Here is a 19,943-nt window from a genome sequence, read left to right as displayed (position 1 = left end):
CAGAGAATATGAATGATAATATAAAAACTTTTTTTTCACTCATGATTAGTTGTTGGTTGAAGATTTTTTTTTTTATCAAACAACTGTTTACTCTCAATTAGGGCCACTGAAAAAAAAAATAAAATAAAATAAAATTCTTTTTTTATTATTATTCTGAGATTAAAGTCAGAATTCTGAGTTTTTTCTCAGATTTCTGACTTTAATCTCAGAATTCTGACTTTTTCTGAGAATAATAAAAAAAAAATGTTTTGACCTTAATTTTTTTTTTTCAGTGGCCCTAATCCTCTTCCGTACTTTTAATATCATAATGACAACAGAAACCATAAATTCTGCCATGGTGTGTAAACGTATGAGCACAACTGTACATTGTTTGTGTAGAAAATTAAGTATTTTAGAAACAACAGTATGATAATAAAAATCTGTAGGGCAAAGTCTTTTACACCATTCCTACCAACAGCAGCTTTAATTGTTATGCTGAAAAGTTTATGTTGACTTGCTGAAGTTGTGAAAAGCGTGCTTGGTGTGTACAACAACAATATCACAGCGGTAGTGGGAGACGGTTTCTTCAATTTAATTACATCTCCTGACATAATGAACCACAGCTGACTGAAAGCAACACGAGCTTTATTTTGAAAACCTCGGTCGGAAATCCCATTCCTTGTCCACGCTTGCTAGCATGATACTTGTGTGTTCTTGTGGACAAGGGGGTGCATGGGGGAAACATGGCCGCTGTAGACCCGTCGGAGTCTCCTAAACGGCTCGAATCCCCTGCGGAGGAGGAGGTAACATGTGGGAAGAAAACCGAGGCGGAAGAGTTGGTGTGCAGGTTAAATCAGAAAGATGGAATATGTGTTAATAAAACCACAGAGAGCACCGACGAAGTGCAGAGGACCAGTCCTGGGAACGACGGCGGCTGCACTGCCAGCCATTCCGAGGTTAGTGTCGAGTCCGGTGCTGCTGGAGCCGACCAAACGACATGCAATTCACCGACAAAACCACCGACGACGGGGGAGAAACACACCGAGGCTCCAGGCAGCGACCACAGGGATTTCGACTGGTCAGAAACCGAGGACAACAACGAAGAGGCGCTGAAACAGAAGCAGGAAAATGATATGTGTGGTATGCTAACATTGTTAATGTTTTTTTATAGTTAGCTTTAGCCTGCAGGCTAACCTGAGCCGAGCTACCTCTTCATATTGATATATATACATATATGACACCGTGCAAACTCAGCTAACACACATTTCCTTAAGAAAATAAAGCAAGCATCATGCACTGTAGTTTGTGATCTCAGTTTTGGATAGATAGCTCTGATAGGTGTGCACATATTCCAGGTAAGCCAGTTGTTGACTGTTCAAATCTGTGATGTGCTTTTCTTCCCCAGACCTGAGTAATGTAACTGAGAGTGCTGAAGAGGTACAGCAGGACACACATGTTGATGATGAAGCTACAGATGATGCAGAGGAGACACACGATGAGGAGGAGGAGGCGAACTCACATTCTGATGCAAAGCACACAAAGATGCAACCAGAGACCGAGGGGCCGGTCGGACAAGTTGATGGGATAGAGGACGCTGCTGCTGCTGCTGCTGAGGATGAGGAGGAGGAGGGAAAAAAGAAGGGGGAGAAGGGAGCTGACATAATAGTTAAGCCAAAAAAGTGCCGTTTGGTGTGTAAGGAGTGCGGGAAGAGGTTCACCCGGCGCGAGACGTTCAACCTTCACCGCCACTTTCATGCACACGAGGATGAGCTCACGCCCCTTACCTGTAAAGAGTGCGGCCTTACTTTTCAGCACCGCAGCAGCCTCATTAAACACAGGAATGAACACAAGGAGAAGGAGGAGCAACTTCTTGTTCCAAAGAAGGAGGTGCAGACGATGGAGGCGGGTAGCTTTGAGTGTGCAGAATGTGAGAGGATCTTCTCTACAGTGGGAAAGCTGAGAGACCACAACTGCGTCAATGCTGTAGAAAAGCCTTACCACTGCCCCCTGTGCCGCCAAGAGTTCCAGTTTAAGGTTTCTGTCACTAAGCACATGATGACCCACTCCCAGGAGAGCAACTTTACATGCCAAGAGTGCAGTCAAACTTTTCCAAATGCCACGGCCCTGCGCTTCCACCAGCGATGTCACACCGCCCTAAAACCCTATGAATGCCCTGAGTGCGGCATGGTCTTCAAACACTACTCCGTCATGGAAGACCACCGGCGCAAGCACACAGACAACACACGCTCTCACCTGTGCAACATCTGCGGTAAGACCTTCAAGTACAGCAGCCTCCTCCATCAGCATCAGTATCTGCACACAGGCCAGAAACCCTTCCGCTGCCCTGAATGTGGCAAAACATTTGCCTTTGCCCAGAACATGAAGGCACACTGCCGCCAGCATAGACGGCTGGAAAACAACTGTCCCAGTGAGCAGGTGAGCAAGCAGGCTCCTGTGTCCTCGCAGGAAGCATTTAGTGGGCTGGGAAAAGAGAACACACACCAGATTGAAGAACCAAAACGCTCATTTAATTGCCCTCTTTGTCCCCAGACATACTTGGCGCCAGCTAACCTGAGAGCCCACATGCTAGTTCATGAGGCTGAGTATGAGAAGCTGGATCGGACACCCAGACCCCCAACTGAGGTTAACAAAGTCTGGGATAAAGGACTCGCCTGTCCCCACTGCCCAGGTGTTTTTCGTGATGAATCCGCTTTAAATGTACATCTGGTGAGTTTTCACAAGCCTGTAGCACATTATGTTGAAGAGGTACCGTCCCCACCTAAAAAACTATTTATCCCTATAAGCAGTAGTACTAGTAGTGTGCAGGGCAAATGGAGAGGTGAAGGTCTGAAGTCTTACAAATGTTCTGAGTGTGCAAAAACTTTCCGTCATCGCTCGGTGCTAGAGCTGCATATGCGCATACATTCCAAGGACAAGCCTTACCAGTGCAAAGTGTGTGGAAAAGGCTTTAGATTCAGTAGCTACTTACAGCAGCATCTCATCATCCACACAGGCAAGAAGCCATACAAATGTCCCGACTGTGGGAAGGATTTTGCCTTTATGCAGAACATGAAAACACACCAGAAGCTGCATCAGGAAAAACCGTTTCGCTGCACAAACTGCCGCAAAGGCTACAGCGATGAGTCCCAACTGCAGCAGCATATGTTATCACACAATGGTGACAAACCTCACAAGTGTGACCAGTGTGACAAGAGCTTTGGATTAGCCTATCTGCTGCGTGATCACATGAACACACACACAGGGGAGAGACCGCATCACTGCAATGAGTGTAACAAATCCTTTTCCTGGTTTAGCAGCCTGCTTGTTCACCAAAAGATTCACGCTCGCAAGCGCCAGAATTTTAGCCAGTATAATTCTTTCCCCCTGGTTACTAAAATAAGAGGCAGGGGGAGGAGAGGAGGGAGACCATGGGGCTGGTCTCGACAATTAGGTGGTTCAGGTATGCTTAGTGCTCAGCCGTCTCCATATTCAATTTCTGCATTGAGAGATGCTGAGTTGCATAGAAGGGCAGTCCAGACACAGTCTTCCATGGTCTCATCCCGCATGGATTTACAAAGCAGAAAGCAAAAGGAGCCGTGGTTACCTGACCTTCACCCTCAACCAGTGCAGTGGAAGGTAGACGGTGGAGAAGTAATGCCTGCCCCATCATCACAGCAGCAACATGCAGCTCTACAGCAGAACCAGTTTGAAAACCCATCACAGTCAGGACTACAGCAGCACCATCAGAGGAGTCCGGGCTGGGCAGATAGCCCTTTGTTAACACAGTCAGGCTCCACATCTGTTCAGAGCTCAGAGTCATCACACATGAAAGAGAGTCCTGCTTCTGTCATCAGCTCCTTCCTGGCAGCTGTGCCACAAAAATCCAGCCCGTCAGCAGTGAGCGAGATGGAGCACAGGCAGCCCAAGCCTCTTATTTGGAGTAGCCCAACCACATCCACAATGCTAGCTTCCACAAGCTCTTTGCATGATTTTTCTATTCCGTCCTACATAGACGGTGCAGCTTTGTGGAGCATCAGACCTGCCCTACAGGCTAATTCACAGAGTTCTCCAAAAAAGCTTGGTCAAGAGCTTCAACTGCCAAGATGGCCAGGTGCCCTGGTGTCAATGCAAAAGGAGCCGTCCACACCTTCAAAAAAAGAGGACAGTAGGGTGTGGGACCTAAGTGATCCTCAAGTTATACCATCAACTCTTAGCCAGCCAGAGAAGCCGTGGAACGGCTGTGACCTACAAAACCAGTGGGTTCCAGGCTTAGTGGGAACATCCACGTCAGCTCAAATAGACCAAAGCAGTGCTATGCCAATTTCCACTCCTGTTTCTCATGGGGTGGGTAGCACCTTGTGGGATATACAAACACCACCAGGTATTCCAAAGACTTTGAACTCTGAGAAATTAGTAAATACTCAAGAGTTTCAGCTTCAGCAAAAACAGGTGGCGTCTGGCTGGGCCAATATACAGAGTCAAACGTCACAAAAAGTTCCTATCTCCATTCAATACGAGCCTCATCGGTTTGGCCAGGGGTTGGGAACACCAATATGGGGCTTCCAAAGTAATGCTGTGGGTGCTCAAACACTTCTGGGCACTGGGCAACTCAAACCTGGGAATGGGCAGGAGCTGCAGCAACAGCCGATGGTTACAGGAACTCAAATAATCATAAATCAGCCTTCTCCCTTTTTTTCACCTCCCCTTGCTCCCATCCCTCCTCTTGCTTTGCAGGGCCCTCACCCTCTTCACTCTGTCGCAGTTGGTGCACTTCCAAGACCGCCACACCCAAATATTTTTTTCACACCACAGGCAGTCATGAGTGAGAGGCCACACTTGGCACAGACCCTGTCCCTACCTCAGCTTGCCCCTCGGACAGAACCTCACAAACTTGGACCCCGCCTGCCTTTTGCTCCAGAACGGCTCCTCCAGTGCATGATATGCGGGTGCTCTCTTCCACGAGAATTGGATCTACAAATGCATTACTTACAACATGCACAAGGAGAGATTTGACATTTGTACACTAGAAACAGAACATAGTCTGTTTTTTGTTTCATTTTCACATGTATATTTTTTTCCAGTAGAACCTTGTTTATTTAACCCTAAGTTGTGCGGTTTAGCCGGTTGAGAGGATGGGCATTAAAAACAAAAAGATAAAGTGGAACTTGATTTATTCTGCACACTGCCCATTTTAGGGTGTATATGTGTGCCATTAATTTCCTTTAACTATCTTTTAAAATGCATTCATGCTATCTAAATGCTTTCCTGGTTTAAATAACTTCTGAAGGGGGCAGATTGAGGGGTTCTACTGTTTGCATTTCATTTTATTGCCAACAGCGTTTAGATTTAGAGTAAATTAGTACTTTTATAGCTCTGTTCATATGTCCTGAACTATTTGAACTGTGTTCCTTTATGTACAGTATACTGTGTGCCTTTTATGAGTACAGTCTGCATGTCTGCTGTCTTTGTATTCTAGACCTAGTTTGTGCTTCAAGTAGACTCAACAATCAGACCTCACTCCCGAAACACAAACTATTTCCAACATCCTGAAAAGAATTGTTGGTTTTTGCTTTTGATGAGGGGAGGGGGAGGGTTGTTGGGCTCATTGATTACATGTGTCAAAACATACAATGAAAAGTGGACTGCTTACAGTACAACAAGCACTTGTATTCAAAGGGGCCAATGTCCAAATATATTTTAAGATAAGTTCGCATCATAACAAATTTGCTAAGAGCATAAATATCTGTAAACAAATGAGAAGTTTACACCATTAATAAGTAAGTTTTCTCCAAATGTAACTGTTGAGATTACAATCAAAAGGGAGTAAGTAGCTTCTTAACATAATTATTCAAGACACTGTTATTAAATAAAAAGACATTTTGAAATAGATTACTTTCATTATGTCATGTTTTGTCATTAATATTTTAGCAATGGCAAGACAAACATAAAACTGGTAATATAAAATAGATGTCTTGCTCTGATCTGTCTATTTTCTGAAGATGTGTCATGGCTTGTATACTTGATAATTCTATTTTGAAGTCATTCTTGGCAACACTACTTGGCACCTACTGTAAAACGATGAGTTACATTCATTGTGCATCTCTTAACTAAGTGCGTATTTCGGATTGGGGAGTATCTATGATTATAAAATTAGGTCCACTTTTGAGTACAATTCATTGTGTTTATTTGTGAATACTAAATGACTTCATTCCATAACATTAGATTTAGCTGAGTACACAATCCTGTTTCCTCTTACAATAATGGGCATTTGAGTAGCTATGGTGGCCCAAAAAACTGACTGATAAACTTCATTACTACTGTAAAATAAACACATGGTCATTTGTATTAAGAATTGTCCCTGTGTGTCTTGACCTTCAGCGTCTTCATAAACATGTGCCCTTCTACCTCTATCCACTGTTAAAGCATGGAAAGAAATAGAAATTTCTCATGATGTCTACGTATCGGATTAAATAAAACTTGCCTTTGATTATGATTTTGTGTTGTGTTCTACTTGTTATGAAACATAATTCAAAGGTTTTAATATTGTTAAAGGATATTAAAAGATTAACTGCAAAACGTATTAAAGCAAATTAGGATCACTAAATTTTAATTTTCACTGAGATCCTGCCCGGAGGTGAGCATAATGTTTTCAAACACCTTACACTTGTTGATGACGTTACAATATTATTTGTAATTAAATACTGAATGTCCAAACCTGTATTCCAAGGTTTACTTTGCCATTCAACCATGTTAAAAACATGAAGAATGAACAAACTAGACCTTATAAATTGATCAGTACATAACCTAAAAGCCTGTAATAAATAAAAAGAAAACATTGTAGCATGTTATTTCGGTCTTGTAACTAATTGGTCCACTGTCTGGCAGTAAAATCACATTCCGTGTGTCCTCCCTATATTTTGTGTCCATGAGAACTCAGTGTGTCAACAACTACTGTCTAATTCAGGGGTGTCAAACATGCGGCCCTCGGGCCAAAACCAGCCCGCCAGAGGTTTCATTCCGGCCTGCGCAACGACTGCAAAGAGAAAAGAATTACAGAGAAGACATTAACTGCAATTTTTCAATAAAAGTAACTACAATTTCAAATTGATCCTCTGGGGGTGTGAATAAATCATAGTGCTGACGGAGCACTAGTGAGAAAATAGATGACTTGCAGTTTACATAATCCATTTGAGATTCATAAAGACTTGTTAGAGCACTATAAGATGATCCACTAACTACTAACACCAGCACTACACCCCTGAATACAACACTGTCCAGCAAGCAAACTGTTCATGCTGGAGCTGAGGGGTCCAAAATAATCAACTCGACCTTCTTCATTCATATTATAATTGATCTGTTCTTTTGCAGTAAACATTACACTCTGTCTGGTGAATGGGTAACCTGTATGCTTGGTGTATTCGCAAGAGGTTTCAGGGCTTAAAGAGTAAAATATTTGGCTCAGTATGAGACTCATCATGGCAAAAAATACAACAGATGTTTTTGTAGAAAGATAGTCCATTAAATGTGAACATTTTCAGAATGTACTTTTTTGCACCAAAACAAAGGGAAAATTAAGAGTTGTTGTCATTCATAGGTTATTATGATTTTACTGGTCCGGCCTACTTCAGATCAACTTGGGCTTTATGTGGCTAATGATCATAGACTGTAAATAAAATGATAGTAGTGTGGGTGTGGCCTGTCTGGAGTTATTAAAGACCTATAATCAAAGTATCCAACCTGAAAACGACTGGAGTAACGTTAAATCTGGAAAGATAATTTTCGATGCAGTACATTCTGTTTAATTATGGTCTGACTCAAAAATAAAAACAGTTATACTCATACTTCTACATTTTAATTTTTGGATTCAATGCAAAACTCTTGAAGGAGAAAACCGACGAAGAAGAAGAACTTCCGGTGGCCGATCCACTGCCTGATGTGTCTGCGCGAGGGAGCTGATAGTCCCTCTTCGTATCTCTGAATATATTACTCAGCGTGCTGTTGTAATGAACCCGATTGGCATGCTAACTTTGTATTTTGTCCCGTTTTGTTGTAAGTGACGGTGGTACACCAAAATTAAATTAAAAAACGGTGGTGCCGTGAAGCTAATGAGCATTAGCTAGAGCAGGCTAGCTATCCAAAACAGAGCCAAGATGGACGAAGCTGTCGGAGCTGCTGCTGCTGCGGTCAGAGAGGACGGAGCTGAAATGAGACCCCCCAACGGAGACCCAGCATCTGGAGACAGCAAGTGTCCAGCGGCTGAGAGCAACAGTGAAAGTACGTATTTAGCAGCCTTTATGAGACCTAAACAGAGCTTCAATCACACCATCAAAATATTCAGACGTAGCAACCTCCTATTCCGATGTCAGTACGGATACAAGAGTCATGTCTGTAAAAATGACTGCTAGCTGAAGCTAAAGATGCAACGAAATCAATACTAATTCAACTTATCTTTCTACAGTAGAGGATTAGGGTCACTGGAAAAAAATAAAAATTAAGGTCAACATTTTCTATTATTATTATTATTATGAGAATAAATTCTGAGATTAAAGTGTAACTAAACCCAAAACCTCTTCTTCTTTTTTTTGCTGAGAACATACTTATATAGGGATTTAGTAGTGCTGTTAATCAATGTGGGTCTTGATCCCAGTAGTTGAGCATTAAGTATTAGAATTACTCAAATTGTGTTGAAAATGTGTGTAGAGACTGCCATCTGCAGGTCGAAACCTGACTACTGCAATGGAGTTTTTCTAGTGGCTGGCTGAGTTCACGGTGACATATTTGGTACTTGCGTCTGTCATCGTACCCTATATAACCTACCTCACCACATTCAACAAACTCCAGCCCCGACCAAATTTATGTATTGACGTTCCAATGGCATTTTTTAAAATTCTTGGGTAGATGTAATTCCTTAAAACTCGGGGGTTTAGTTACCCTTTGAAGTCAGATTCCCGATTTTAATCTCAGAATTCTGACCTTTTTCCTTACAATTCTGACTTTAATCTCACAATTTGGATTTTTTTTACACAAGTCTGACTTTAATCTCAGGAACCTGACTTTAATCTCAGAATCCTGACTTTAATCTCACAATTCTGACTTTAATCTCAGAATTTGGAATTTTTTTTCTCACAATTCTGACTTTAATCTCAAAATTCAGACTTTTTCCTCCCAATTTGGACTTTAATCTCAAAATTCAGACTTTTTCCTCCCAATTTGGACTTTAATCTCAAAATTCAGACTTTAATCTTAGAATTCAGACTTTTTTCTCACAATTTGGACTTTAATCTCAAAATTCAGACTTTTTCCTCCCAATTTGGACTTTAATCTCAAAATTCAGACTTTAATCTTAGAATTCAGACTTTTTTTCTCACAATTTGGACTTTAATCTCAAAATTCAGACTTTTTCCTCCCAATTTGGACTTTAATCTCAAAATTCAGACTTTAATCTTAGAATTCAGACTTTTTTTCTCACAATTTGGACTTTAATCTCAAAATTCAGACTTTTTCCTCCCAATTTGGACTTTAATCTCAAAATTCAGACTTTAATCTTAGAATTCAGACTTTTTTCTCACAATTCGGACCTTAATCTCAGAATTCTGACCTTTTGACCTTCATTTTTTTATTTCTCTGGTGGCCCTAACCGTCCTCCGTATTTTTCTCTAAAAATATTGTGCACCTAATTTTGTGGGCAACACACATTACTGTCTATGCCACTTGAAGTGGCATCAATGTCTTTTTCTCTCTCTCTCTTTCTCTGTTACATACTTCAGGTTCAGCCTTCCTTTTTAAAAAAAAAAAATTTATATTCAAGAGTAATGGTGTTCATTTACAGGTAGTAGAAGACAGTAACAAATATAAATCAAGTGAAGACAGATTCATAATATGACCATATCATACATACAGAAGACAGGACAACAATACATTATATGTAAAGTAAATACACTCATAACAAATCAAAAACTAAACTAAACCGTATACAGAATATGTAAATAATTGTTTACCTAGGAGTCTCAGGGAAAAAATGTGTTAGAATAGTTCATGAATTTGATGCATTTTTTGTCTTTGACTAAAAGAAATGATTTAATAAGGGACTTGAATTCTAGAGGGAAAATTAAAAACTTTGGAAGTGACTGCGAATTTCTGTTTGTGAATGAAAAACTTAGCATATAGTATATTGAAGTTTATGATATATTCAAGAGCAATATTTTCCTTGTTATCATAGTAACAAACAACCTCTTTGAGTATTAGAGAATAAACATTATTGGCAGCTAAAAAAATGAGATTCAATGTCCTTCCAGAATCTATTGGATAGTTCACATTAAAAAAAAAAGGTGAGAAATAGTTTCTGTATCGTTTTTGCAAAAGTTGCACTCATTCTCAATATCTGTAAACTTAGCAATGGAATTATAAAGTATGTTAATGTTTCGACCAAATTAGTCCCACCTTTTGGAAGCACTCAAGAGTTTAACTTCAGCCAATTTTGATAAAATAATCTGTTTTCTTATTCTAACAAGTTTCTAATTTTTAGACTAATATTACATTTTCTGAAGTCAGGCTAAATCTGAGCTCTGTCATTTGATTGGACAAAGCAAGCTTTAGTTATCAGAGAAGAAAATCACTGTTTTATTCCACAACACTCTATTGCAACTTTGGTGTTTTGTAACTTCCACTTAACTAAAAAATACATCATGTTCTGCGGCCATCCTACCAAATTACTGAATGATTTCACAAAGGTCATTAAGTGTATGTATCATACATTTGAGCCCTTCTGTAATATGTTGGAAAGCTTCTAATCAGTTTTGATAATAAAGACTTAAATTGGTCCCGTGTTTTTGTAATTGATGTATTTTCCTTTTTTCAAATGTCTGGAACTAGGAGTGGCTTTAAACCCTTTTGTCCCCTCTTTGTCTTTAGGGGTCGGGGTTTTCTGCTGTCAGGACTGTGGGGAGACCTTCAGCGAGGAGGCAGCCTACACGGAGCATTGTCATCAGCATTCAGACAAAAAAAATGATGGTGCAGAAAAGGACACAGAAAAACATTTCTGTACTCTTTGTTCTCTATCATTTGTTGGACCAAGTGAGTTCCACTCACACATGGAAAAGACACATGGTGAAGCCTCCCAGAAACAGCCTGATGTTCAACAAAATCCTGGAACAAGTCAACACACCTATGAATGTCCTGACTGTGGAAAATGTTATGAAGTATTCGGACACTTTCTCAACCATCAGCGTTCACACAGACAAGCCTCCAAATCAGTTTTTCATGACCTTGAACATTTGAAAAAGAAGTCATTTCAGTGTGAGTCTTGTGGCCGGAGTTATTCTCGAGCCTCAGCTCTTGATGCACACCGGCGCTGTCATGAGGAAAAGTTAGTGAAGGCACGAAACAAGAGTTCAGGCGATGCAGTCCACACTGAGGAGTCAACAGTTGAAGCCAAGCCTTCTCCAAAACAGACAGACAACACTCCTGAGAAAAAATATAAGTGTTCATGTGGTAAAGCGTTTACTGCTCTGATGCGCCTTAAAACGCATCAAAGATTCAGCCGCAACAGTCAGTGCTCTCCAGAGGACATGATAGACAAACCAAAGAAAGCCGGCAGTGAATTTCAATGCACTGAGTGTAATAAGACTTTTAGTAGCCATATAGCTCTCTTCAACCATCAGCGATGGCATTCCAATTTCTCAAGTGATCCTTCAAAAAAGTTCCCATGTGAATTATGTGGAAAAGCATTTGTGACTCTCAGCTTCTACTACAGGCATCAGCGTACAGTGCACAGTGATGAGACCCCAGCTAAGTCCTTCCTTCACCAAGTGTGTCAGCTACAGAAGAAAGCGTTTGAATGTAAAGACTGCGGGCTTAAGTTTTCCAGGGAATCAGCACTTCACTCCCATCAGCTCCTTCACACGGATAATTTCAGAGAAACAGAGATCGGGCAGACCCCCCTGCATCCCGAACAGAACACTCTGGAAAGTGAAAGAAAGGACACAGAGCAGGAAGAAATGAAACCAGAGGATGTGCTTTTTACCAGTGCTTCTGAAAACGAAGTAAATGTAGATGAAACTGATGAGGACGTTGAGTGTTATGGACCTGGGGACTTCAATGTACAGGTGATAAGTGCAAGTGAATCTGAGGGGGAGGAGGAGGAGGAGGAGTCCGTCCAAGACCTGAATCCTGATCTAGAGCTGCTGTGTGAATCAGATCAGGAACAACGAGATGACGGTGACACTGGACCTTTTGCCAGCAGAACGTTTTCAAAACCAGAACTGGATTTGAAAATCGTACAAATTGACTTTGAGCCAGCTGACGTGCAGTGTGCTCCGATAGAGAGGGAGCCCGAGGGTAACTCGACAGGGGAAAGATTTGATTGCCCAGATTGTTACCGTTGGTTTACTAGTGCTTCATCACTGCGCGTTCACAGAATGTGGCATGGCATTCGTAAGAGGAAACACCAGACTCAAGGTCAGTCAGAGGCAGCTCACACATTCGACACATGTGGCCATGAGGCCAGTAGCTTTGTATCACACCGCAGTCACATACAACACCACACAAATCAAAACACAAACAATGATGTAATGTATCCAACAGAGGGATCAGAAAAGAAAAATTTGACTTGCAATGAGTGTGGTAAATGCTTCTCCAGATTGTCTGCTTTAGTCTCACACCAGTTGCATCATCCTAAAAGAAAACAATTCCAATGCCCTGACTGCATGATGTCTTATTCCTATGCTGCTAGCTTGTTTAATCATATGAAAAACTGCTCTTCACAAAAGAAAGACAATTCTTCTGACACTCAAAAAGCGTACAATCCAAAGAAAACCCTGCTAGGCCCAAAGCTTTATCATTGTGAACAATGCGGGAAGGGTTTTTGGTCCCTGGGAGCTTACTCCCATCACAAGCAAAATCAAACTCAGTGTGTAGATTTGAGGCTCAGGAAAGGTGATATAGATTCTTTGCACATGGTTAATGGACACTCACGCTCCAGTGTTAAAGTTGCGTGTCCGGTATGCGGTAGAAAGTTCCGCCACAAGGGCATTATGGCGTTACACATGCGAAAACATGAAAATGGAAATCATAAATGCGAGCTCTGCAACAGGTCATTCCGTCTTTTTTCCAGCCTCCTCAGACATCAGGTAGTGCATAGTGACCAGTTACTCCCACCTCCTATCAAGTCTTTCCAACATCAGGTCGATCAGTTAAAAAAGAACACATACAGCTGTCCTGACTGCGGGAAGCTGTTTTCACGGGCCAAAGCGCTTCAATTTCACATGAAAAGCCACGGGTACGAGACCGGCCACTCGCCATCGTCACCCAAATCCTCTGTGACTCTGGAGGATCTCCAGTGTGCAACATGTCTCGCACATTTCAATAACAAGGCCTCTTTGAGGGCTCATCAAAAACTTTGCATCAAAAGAGAAAGTCAAGCTTTTAATTGTACAGCAGACCCCTCAGAAAATGATGCTACTAAATGGCCCAAGAGTAGTATGGAGGCGAGCACACCGGAAACCTCCAAGCAAATAACAGTTACAAAAGTTAAGCAGGAAGTGGACGGTGAGGAGCAAACGGCGGGAAATGAAACGGGTTTTGGCACGAACAATTTAAAATACAAATGCAAAAAGTGCGACAGAAGCTTTTCAGTGATTGGAGCTTTAAATTTCCACAAAAGGATTCATGTAGAGAGTTACAAACCTGTAGTTAAATCAAGATTGTCCATGTCCGTGATGCTTAAGAAATCTAAACAGGAAGACTCGACTAAAGGTCTATTTCACTGCTCCGAATGTGGAAGGAGATTCATGTCAAACTCAGCGCTCGGCTCCCACAGACGATGGCACAAAGAAAAGAAACTGTCGCGGTCCTTGCCAAAAGATGATGATTTGAAATCTCTTAGCAACAAGACAGACGTCGGACCCTTTCATTGTGACAAATGTGGCAAACAGTTTTTCAATCATTGTGTTCTCCAGCGCCACCAGATGTTTAATCCTCTGTGTCAGACCAAGCCTGAGCAAGAGCCGGATTCAGACAAGATCACAAGGAGCAGCGTCATGCAGGAAAAACCTGAGTTTTCATGTCCAGAATGTAAAAAAACATTTGTGCAGCATTCACTGCTAGCTGCTCACTGTGAAAATGAGCACAGTCAAACTTTGAAAGCCGCACATCTTCAAGGACACCACCACGGCTTGGTTGAGGAAGTCCAAGAACATGTGGATACGACTGTTCACAAGTGTGAGTCTGTGTCTTCAAATGTGAAGCACAAAGTTCACCAGTGTCCCCTCTGCTCTCTGGCATTTGCTAAAGCAAGAGGACTGCGTGCCCACAGATGGCAGGTTCACTCGAGGGGCACTAAAAGCAAAAGTAATCTGATCTTGAGCATAAAGAATCCCCTAGCTTCAAGTAGTGAAGTCAGCACTGATGATTCTTCAGTTGTAGAAAATGCTATAGTGAAAGATATCCCTGTTGGTAGAGAGAAGAAAATCAAAATAGACCCCTCGCCCGTGAAGTTGAGCTCATGCCTTAACAGTGTGAAGCAGAGTAGCTCTGCAGGAGGTGCCATCTTTGACCATACGAAAGAGGGCCTGGAGGTAAAGCATGGGTCCAAACAGGAGATCCTTACTCCTGAAACCACGGCAGAGATTTCCCCACCTGGTGCCCGCTTGTCTGAGCACACAGTCAAATGCCTCTTCAAGTGTGACAAGTGTGGGAAAGCTTTCCAGACAGAGGAACAACTGGGCAGCCATAAGACCAAAGCAAAGAGCCGGCCTTATTGTTGCGCCCTTTGTTGTCAAGGCTTTTGGACTGAGAGTCAGCTGCAGCAACACCTCGCCTGGCACGATGAAGTCCGCTGTCGACTCCCAAACGAGGTCCGGTACAGGCTCAGTGCCGCTTTGACCTCAAAGCCTCTTAAACTCATCATGGCCTCTGCTAGCACCAAAGGGAAGTCCTCTCCCATCAAACCTGACAGCCTGTCACAAAACAGCCACAAGTGCCAACATTGTGGCAAAGCCTTTCTTTCACCGTCTGCGTTACAGAAACATGAAACTCAACATTGTAATGACTCGTATCACTGCTCAATTTGTCCCAGGACCTTCAGCGAGATACAGGACCTGATCGATCATCACCAGGAATGTATCGGTGATTACAAAAAGCTGAATGACGCCCCTGCTGCTGTCACATCAGGAGAAACCACTGGCCTTACTTGCCTTGAATGTGGAACTACTTTTAGTCAAGAAACTGATTTGCACCAGCACTATACAGAACATGCCCGTGGAGTGTTTTAGGCTGAACTACCTGAAAAGGACTGAGATGAGATCAAGACACTGTAGATTGTAGATTTGTTTATTATTATTAATTCAGAGTTTGCCAAACTACCCAAATGTGTGAAGCAAGAAATTCTTTGTGAGACTGTCGTGTTGGTTGGGTATAAACATGCTTTCTCTATTGACTGTATACGTAGGATTTGTTTTAATGTTAAAGTTGTTGTTAAGTTGTTTGAGTTACATTTCCATACCCTGGCCTTTCCTCTACACTGGATTAGTATCTTTGTACAAATGATAGATCTCATGGATGGACTTTTCTAGCCATCATTTGATTCACATTTGAATAGATCTCTTGGACCTTGTCAATCACTGGATGATGTATGGTAGTTTGTATCGAAACATGAGAACATGATCTAGAAACATTTATGCATGTTACCTATTTCATAGAGCAATGAAAGTGAGTCACTTGTATTACTAAGCTTATGAAGCTATGGAATGAATTCAGCACAAAAACTGTGTTTACATTTTTCTGGTATCATCTTTGAGAGATTGGGGTTTTGCAGAATTAAGGTGTTTATGCCACGTTCAGAGAGCAGACATCGAAGTGAGTGATCTGTACCATTTATGTAGATTGATCACAGAAATGTGCTGATGTTAAACACCACAGCAGGGTACCAGCTGAAGACATTTCATAATCAAGTGGTTGTATGATGTTTGCATCATATTAGTATTATTTGTTGTTTACGCTCCCGTTCATTCCTTTTCTGTTAGATGTTGTGAGAGGATAAAAACTAAAGTAACACTGTCATGTAGAGAAGTTGTTAATCTAAACTTGTAGAGTGAGAAATGGTATTTGTGTTGTAGAAGAGATGTAACTTTATTATATTAATATTTAATTTCTTCAGATGACCAGATCTGCACTTAGATGACTTGTTGAACTTGCTGTATTTGAAAGAAAGAAGAAATTCTGCTGAAAGTTCAAATAAAAAGATTAATTCTTTGCCTGAAGTTCTGAGGTGCTTGATTAATTCAATTTCAGTTTATTTGATCCACATGTTTCCAAATGGTTACCTTCTTTTCTCTGATTGGAAAAATATTTCCTCATGTTCTACTTAGTCTATGGGGCTGAGATTTGTGCCACTAGAAACTGAAATTTTAATAATAATATTGAATTTGAAAAGCATGATTTGAAATTGAAATTGAAAGTAATATTTTGAAACTGAATTTATGTGCTTTGAAATTGTATTTATCCTACTTGAAAATTCAACTCTATTTTCCTTAAAGGCACTATGAGGAGTTTTTAAGTGGTTGAGAAACAGACTGAAACTGATACTGATGCCTCTTTATGACCTTCAAAAGTAAACAAGACCATGCACAACAACACTGACAGCTTCTCTGTTGTCATTTTTAATGCCTGACACCGCTCTGAGGGGGTAGGTGTCAGATCAGATGATTGACACCTCGCTTTAGAAACACCCCGTTATGTCTATTTTCATGGCAAATAATCACACCGTGTGATACATTGGTATGTTAAACACAACAGGATGAGGTTATTGTCTGATGATACAAATTTTGCATGTACAGAATAAGAGATAAGAGGTATCATGTTGTCCACAAGGGGGCGCCAGAATCGATACAAACCAAAAGTTCCTCACAGCAGCTTTAAATTCAAAAAGCAAATTAATTCAGTTTCAAAACATTACTTTAAATTTCAAATCATGCTTTTCAAATTCAATATTATTATTCAATTTCAGTTTCTAGTGGCACAAATCTCAGCCCATATTAGTCCAGGCCGTGTAACATGAGGATCAAAGCTGCAGTACATTTAAAAATGATGTCCAACACTTAAAGCAGTGTTTTTAAACCTTTTTTTAACCCAAGGCACATTTCTTACTTTAAAAAAACCCAGAGTCACACCACCAACCAACAATGGTAAAATTATAAAAAGCATGATTATAAATAAAATACTTAAAAATAAAAGAAGATCAACACAGTAAAACTAATAAAATAAGTAAGAGTGGAAAGAAAAGTTAAAAATAGGAGAGCATTAACAAGATAAGGTGAATACAAGAAATAAATAGATAAATACATACTTAATTTTTATAAAAAAAGATAATAAATGTTAAAACAATGATTTAAATTTCATCTATTGATCATGAATCATTTGCAGGTGGTCTGTTCCCTGATTTAATTCTTTAAAAAATGTCATCTGTGATGACTTTTTTGACATTTTCACTGAAGTTAACAATTTGCAAACTACTTTCAAATACGTCCAACACACTGAACAGTGCTACTGCCATAAATAGAGGTTAAGGCTCCATAGAAGCTTCACTGTTACTCAAAGATAACCAAGGTTATAGTCTAAACTTTTCAAGTTAAAAGGATCACAGCTAAATAAGACTTAGCACTTGACCTTGACCTGCTTTCAGCCCCCTCACCTAATGTATGAACAAAGAGAAAGGCCAAAAGTCTTGTACATTACACATGCTGCAGTTAAACTTAAGAAGTAACCACACTGACCCATTGGATAAAACAAATTCACTGATTTATTTATGATGATGAAAATACAGCAAATGAAGTGGCAACATTTAAACATGTAATTTATATATATGTATATGTATACATTTGTTTTTGTTTTTTTTCTGCAGACACACCGCGAGGCTTTACATGTGCACAGTGTGGACTGAAGTTCATAAACTGGAGAATCTACAAGACTCACCTGCGCCTGCATACTGAGGCTTGGTTGGGAGAAAACAGGAATCCTGCAGCACAACTGGACTTAAGGAGAGAGAACGATGGTGAAAACATAGATAACGACACAGGTGATGATGAAAATGTGTCAAGAAACCCCTCAGAGTTAATACAAGGTGTTAGAATGGACAGGCGCTTAAAGAAAAAGAAACGTTCTTGTATTGTGTGTGGTAAAGTTTATAAGTACCTCAGTTCATTCCTGAAACACCAGCAGCAGCACAAAAATGACAGTCCTGAGATGATTTACGTCAATAGAGGGTCTAAATATGGGTGTGCAGACTGTGGGAGGGTCTTTGGAAGGAAAGCACGGTTACTTTGTCACATGAGAACTCACAGGCCACGTGCACCAGTAAACTTAAAATCTCTCAAATGTGATCAGTGTAACAAAAGCTTTACCAATGAACATTCTTGGAAGAATCACATTGAGCTCCATAAGCAGAAACCATTCTGGTGTCTGAGTTGTCCCAAAGGGTTTTTCAATGAACAGTCACTAAAGAAACATCAGCTGAGACACAATCAGAGAAAACATACCTGCAGTATTTGCAGCAAGAGCTTCATTCTGCGCTCACACCTTACATATCACCACAACACCCACACTGGAGCCAAACCTTTCCAGTGCACAGTCTGTGGGAAAGCCTATGCCCATCCTATGAATCTGATTACACACCGGAAAAAACATGCTAGAGTTTATGCTGGATCCAGTGGGATGCATCTGGGGTTGAAGAAAGCCATTGTTGCAAAGAAGCTAGAGATTAAAAAGCAGAGACTGACTTTCACCAGAGTCACTGAGGAAAGGGACACAAACATGAGTGAGCTGCCAGGGAAGGGAGAATGTATGGAGGAAAGAAGAGGCGAAAAAAAGACTGGTGAAGATGCTGAGTTTGGGGACAGTGTACATTATGGCGGAATGAAAAGTAGGGCGCCAGAGCATCACTTCAAGATCTCAAAGGCACTGGGCCTTGATGCAGTGAGATCAGAAACCTTTCAGCCACGCAAAAAAGAGCAAGTTGGCCAGAAAGAGACACAAGAAAGAATCCTGTATGAAGACCACAAGTATTGTGAATGGGAGTGTTGTGTTTGTGATATGGGCTTTGATGAAGTTGCAGAACTGCATATGCATTACATAAAGCATGCTACTGGGGAGCTGCCGATTCCACATGATGATCTATAGGACTGAAAGCTTCCAATCTGATGTCCAGGGCTAGGTAGGTGGTTTAGGTGTATCATGCGTAGGGGGCTTAGAATCTTTTTTTTTTTTCTGAAGTTATATTTTTGGGGCTTTTACACCTTTATTGATAGAGAGAGAAGACAGTGGATAATGTAGGAAACTAGGGGAGAGTGGGGGAATGACATGCGGGAAGGGAGCCGCAGACTGGATTCAAACCCGGGACCACCGGCTACATGGGCGCGCAACTTAACCATTGAGGCCAATTCCGCGTCCATGGGCTTAGAATTTTGAACCTCTGTCTTGTAACACACATTGAGGACAAACATTGATTATTAGTATGCTTAGCTTTGTCTGTCTGTATTTTTTAACTGAGGGGAAATGGTCATATGCTGATTATGTAACTGAAGTATATTTACCTCTATCTGTTTCTGAAACTTAATTAAATGAATTGAAAGTCTTTTTTTGTGCTGTTTGTCTTTCTGTCCACAGGAAAAATAATTAATTGTTGGGGTTTTTCACTCATTACAGTGTTTGCTGAGTACTCTGATGTTTAGCAGGCAAATTAGAGTAGTAGTTAAAATATTTTTGAGCTTAAGATAAGATAAGATAAGATATACTTTATTGGTCCCCCATTGGGGGAAATTCTTTTGTTACAGCAGCTAACAACACGGGACAGGGGAATACAACAATGTACTAACATAGTTAAAAAATATGTAATAACAATAATAATAGCAATGGCAAGGGTAAAATAGAATAGAATAAAATAAAATAAAATAAAATAAGGCAACTATTACAGA

The 19,943-nt window shown here is 40.8% G+C and overlaps 2 protein-coding genes across 6 annotated transcripts; both read left to right on the top strand.

Annotated features, from left to right (window-relative positions):
- The first annotated feature begins 491 nt into the window (after positions 1 to 491).
- On the top strand, positions 492 to 6,472 carry zgc:66448 (uncharacterized protein LOC327401 homolog). Of its 4 annotated transcripts, XM_034697465.1 has the most exons (4): positions 647 to 1,119; positions 1,385 to 2,415; positions 2,530 to 2,706; positions 4,714 to 6,472. In XM_034697465.1, exons 1-4 carry the CDS (start codon positions 723 to 725, stop codon positions 4,990 to 4,992), a joined length of 1,884 nt encoding a protein of 627 aa, XP_034553356.1. In that variant the 5' UTR covers positions 647 to 722; the 3' UTR covers positions 4,993 to 6,472. The 4 variants fall into 4 exon arrangements, with proteins under 4 accessions (XP_034553354.1, XP_034553353.1, XP_034553356.1 ...); XM_034697463.1 differs by having other exon boundaries at positions 492 to 1,119; positions 2,530 to 6,472; XM_034697464.1 differs by having other exon boundaries at positions 1,385 to 2,706.
- Positions 6,473 to 7,878: 1,406 nt separating this feature from the next.
- Positions 7,879 to 19,603, top strand: si:ch211-261d7.6 (zinc finger protein 184). Of its 2 annotated transcripts, XM_034697947.1 has the most exons (3): positions 7,879 to 8,253; positions 10,891 to 12,435; positions 17,876 to 19,603. In XM_034697947.1, exons 1-3 carry the CDS (start codon positions 8,130 to 8,132, stop codon positions 19,147 to 19,149), a joined length of 2,943 nt encoding a protein of 980 aa, XP_034553838.1. In that variant the 5' UTR covers positions 7,879 to 8,129; the 3' UTR covers positions 19,150 to 19,603. The 2 variants fall into 2 exon arrangements, with proteins under 2 accessions (XP_034553838.1, XP_034553837.1); XM_034697946.1 differs by lacking the exon at positions 17,876 to 19,603 and having other exon boundaries at positions 10,891 to 16,235.
- The last annotated feature ends 340 nt before the right edge of the window (positions 19,604 to 19,943 follow it).

Source organism: Notolabrus celidotus, chromosome 12 (genome assembly GCF_009762535.1).
Source record: "Notolabrus celidotus isolate fNotCel1 chromosome 12, fNotCel1.pri, whole genome shotgun sequence".
Classification (NCBI taxonomy): Eukaryota; Metazoa; Chordata; class Actinopteri; order Labriformes; family Labridae; genus Notolabrus; species Notolabrus celidotus.
The sequence above is the reverse complement of the archived record's forward strand: the minus strand, read 5'-3'. Positions and strand labels throughout refer to the sequence as shown.

Excerpts from the sequence above, each read along its gene's own strand:
- zgc:66448 (XM_034697462.1), top strand. The coding sequence starts at position 723 with ATGGCCGCTGTAGACCCGTCGGAGTCTCCTAAACGGCTCGAATCCCCT. Across the intron at positions 1,120-1,384 it reads GCAGGAAAATGATATGTGTG|ACCTGAGTAATGTAACTGAG; the intron begins GTATGCTAACAT and ends TTTCTTCCCCAG.
- si:ch211-261d7.6 (XM_034697946.1), top strand. The coding sequence starts at position 8,130 with ATGGACGAAGCTGTCGGAGCTGCTGCTGCTGCGGTCAGAGAGGACGGA. Across the intron at positions 8,254-10,890 it reads GGCTGAGAGCAACAGTGAAA|GGGTCGGGGTTTTCTGCTGT; the intron begins GTACGTATTTAG and ends CTTTGTCTTTAG.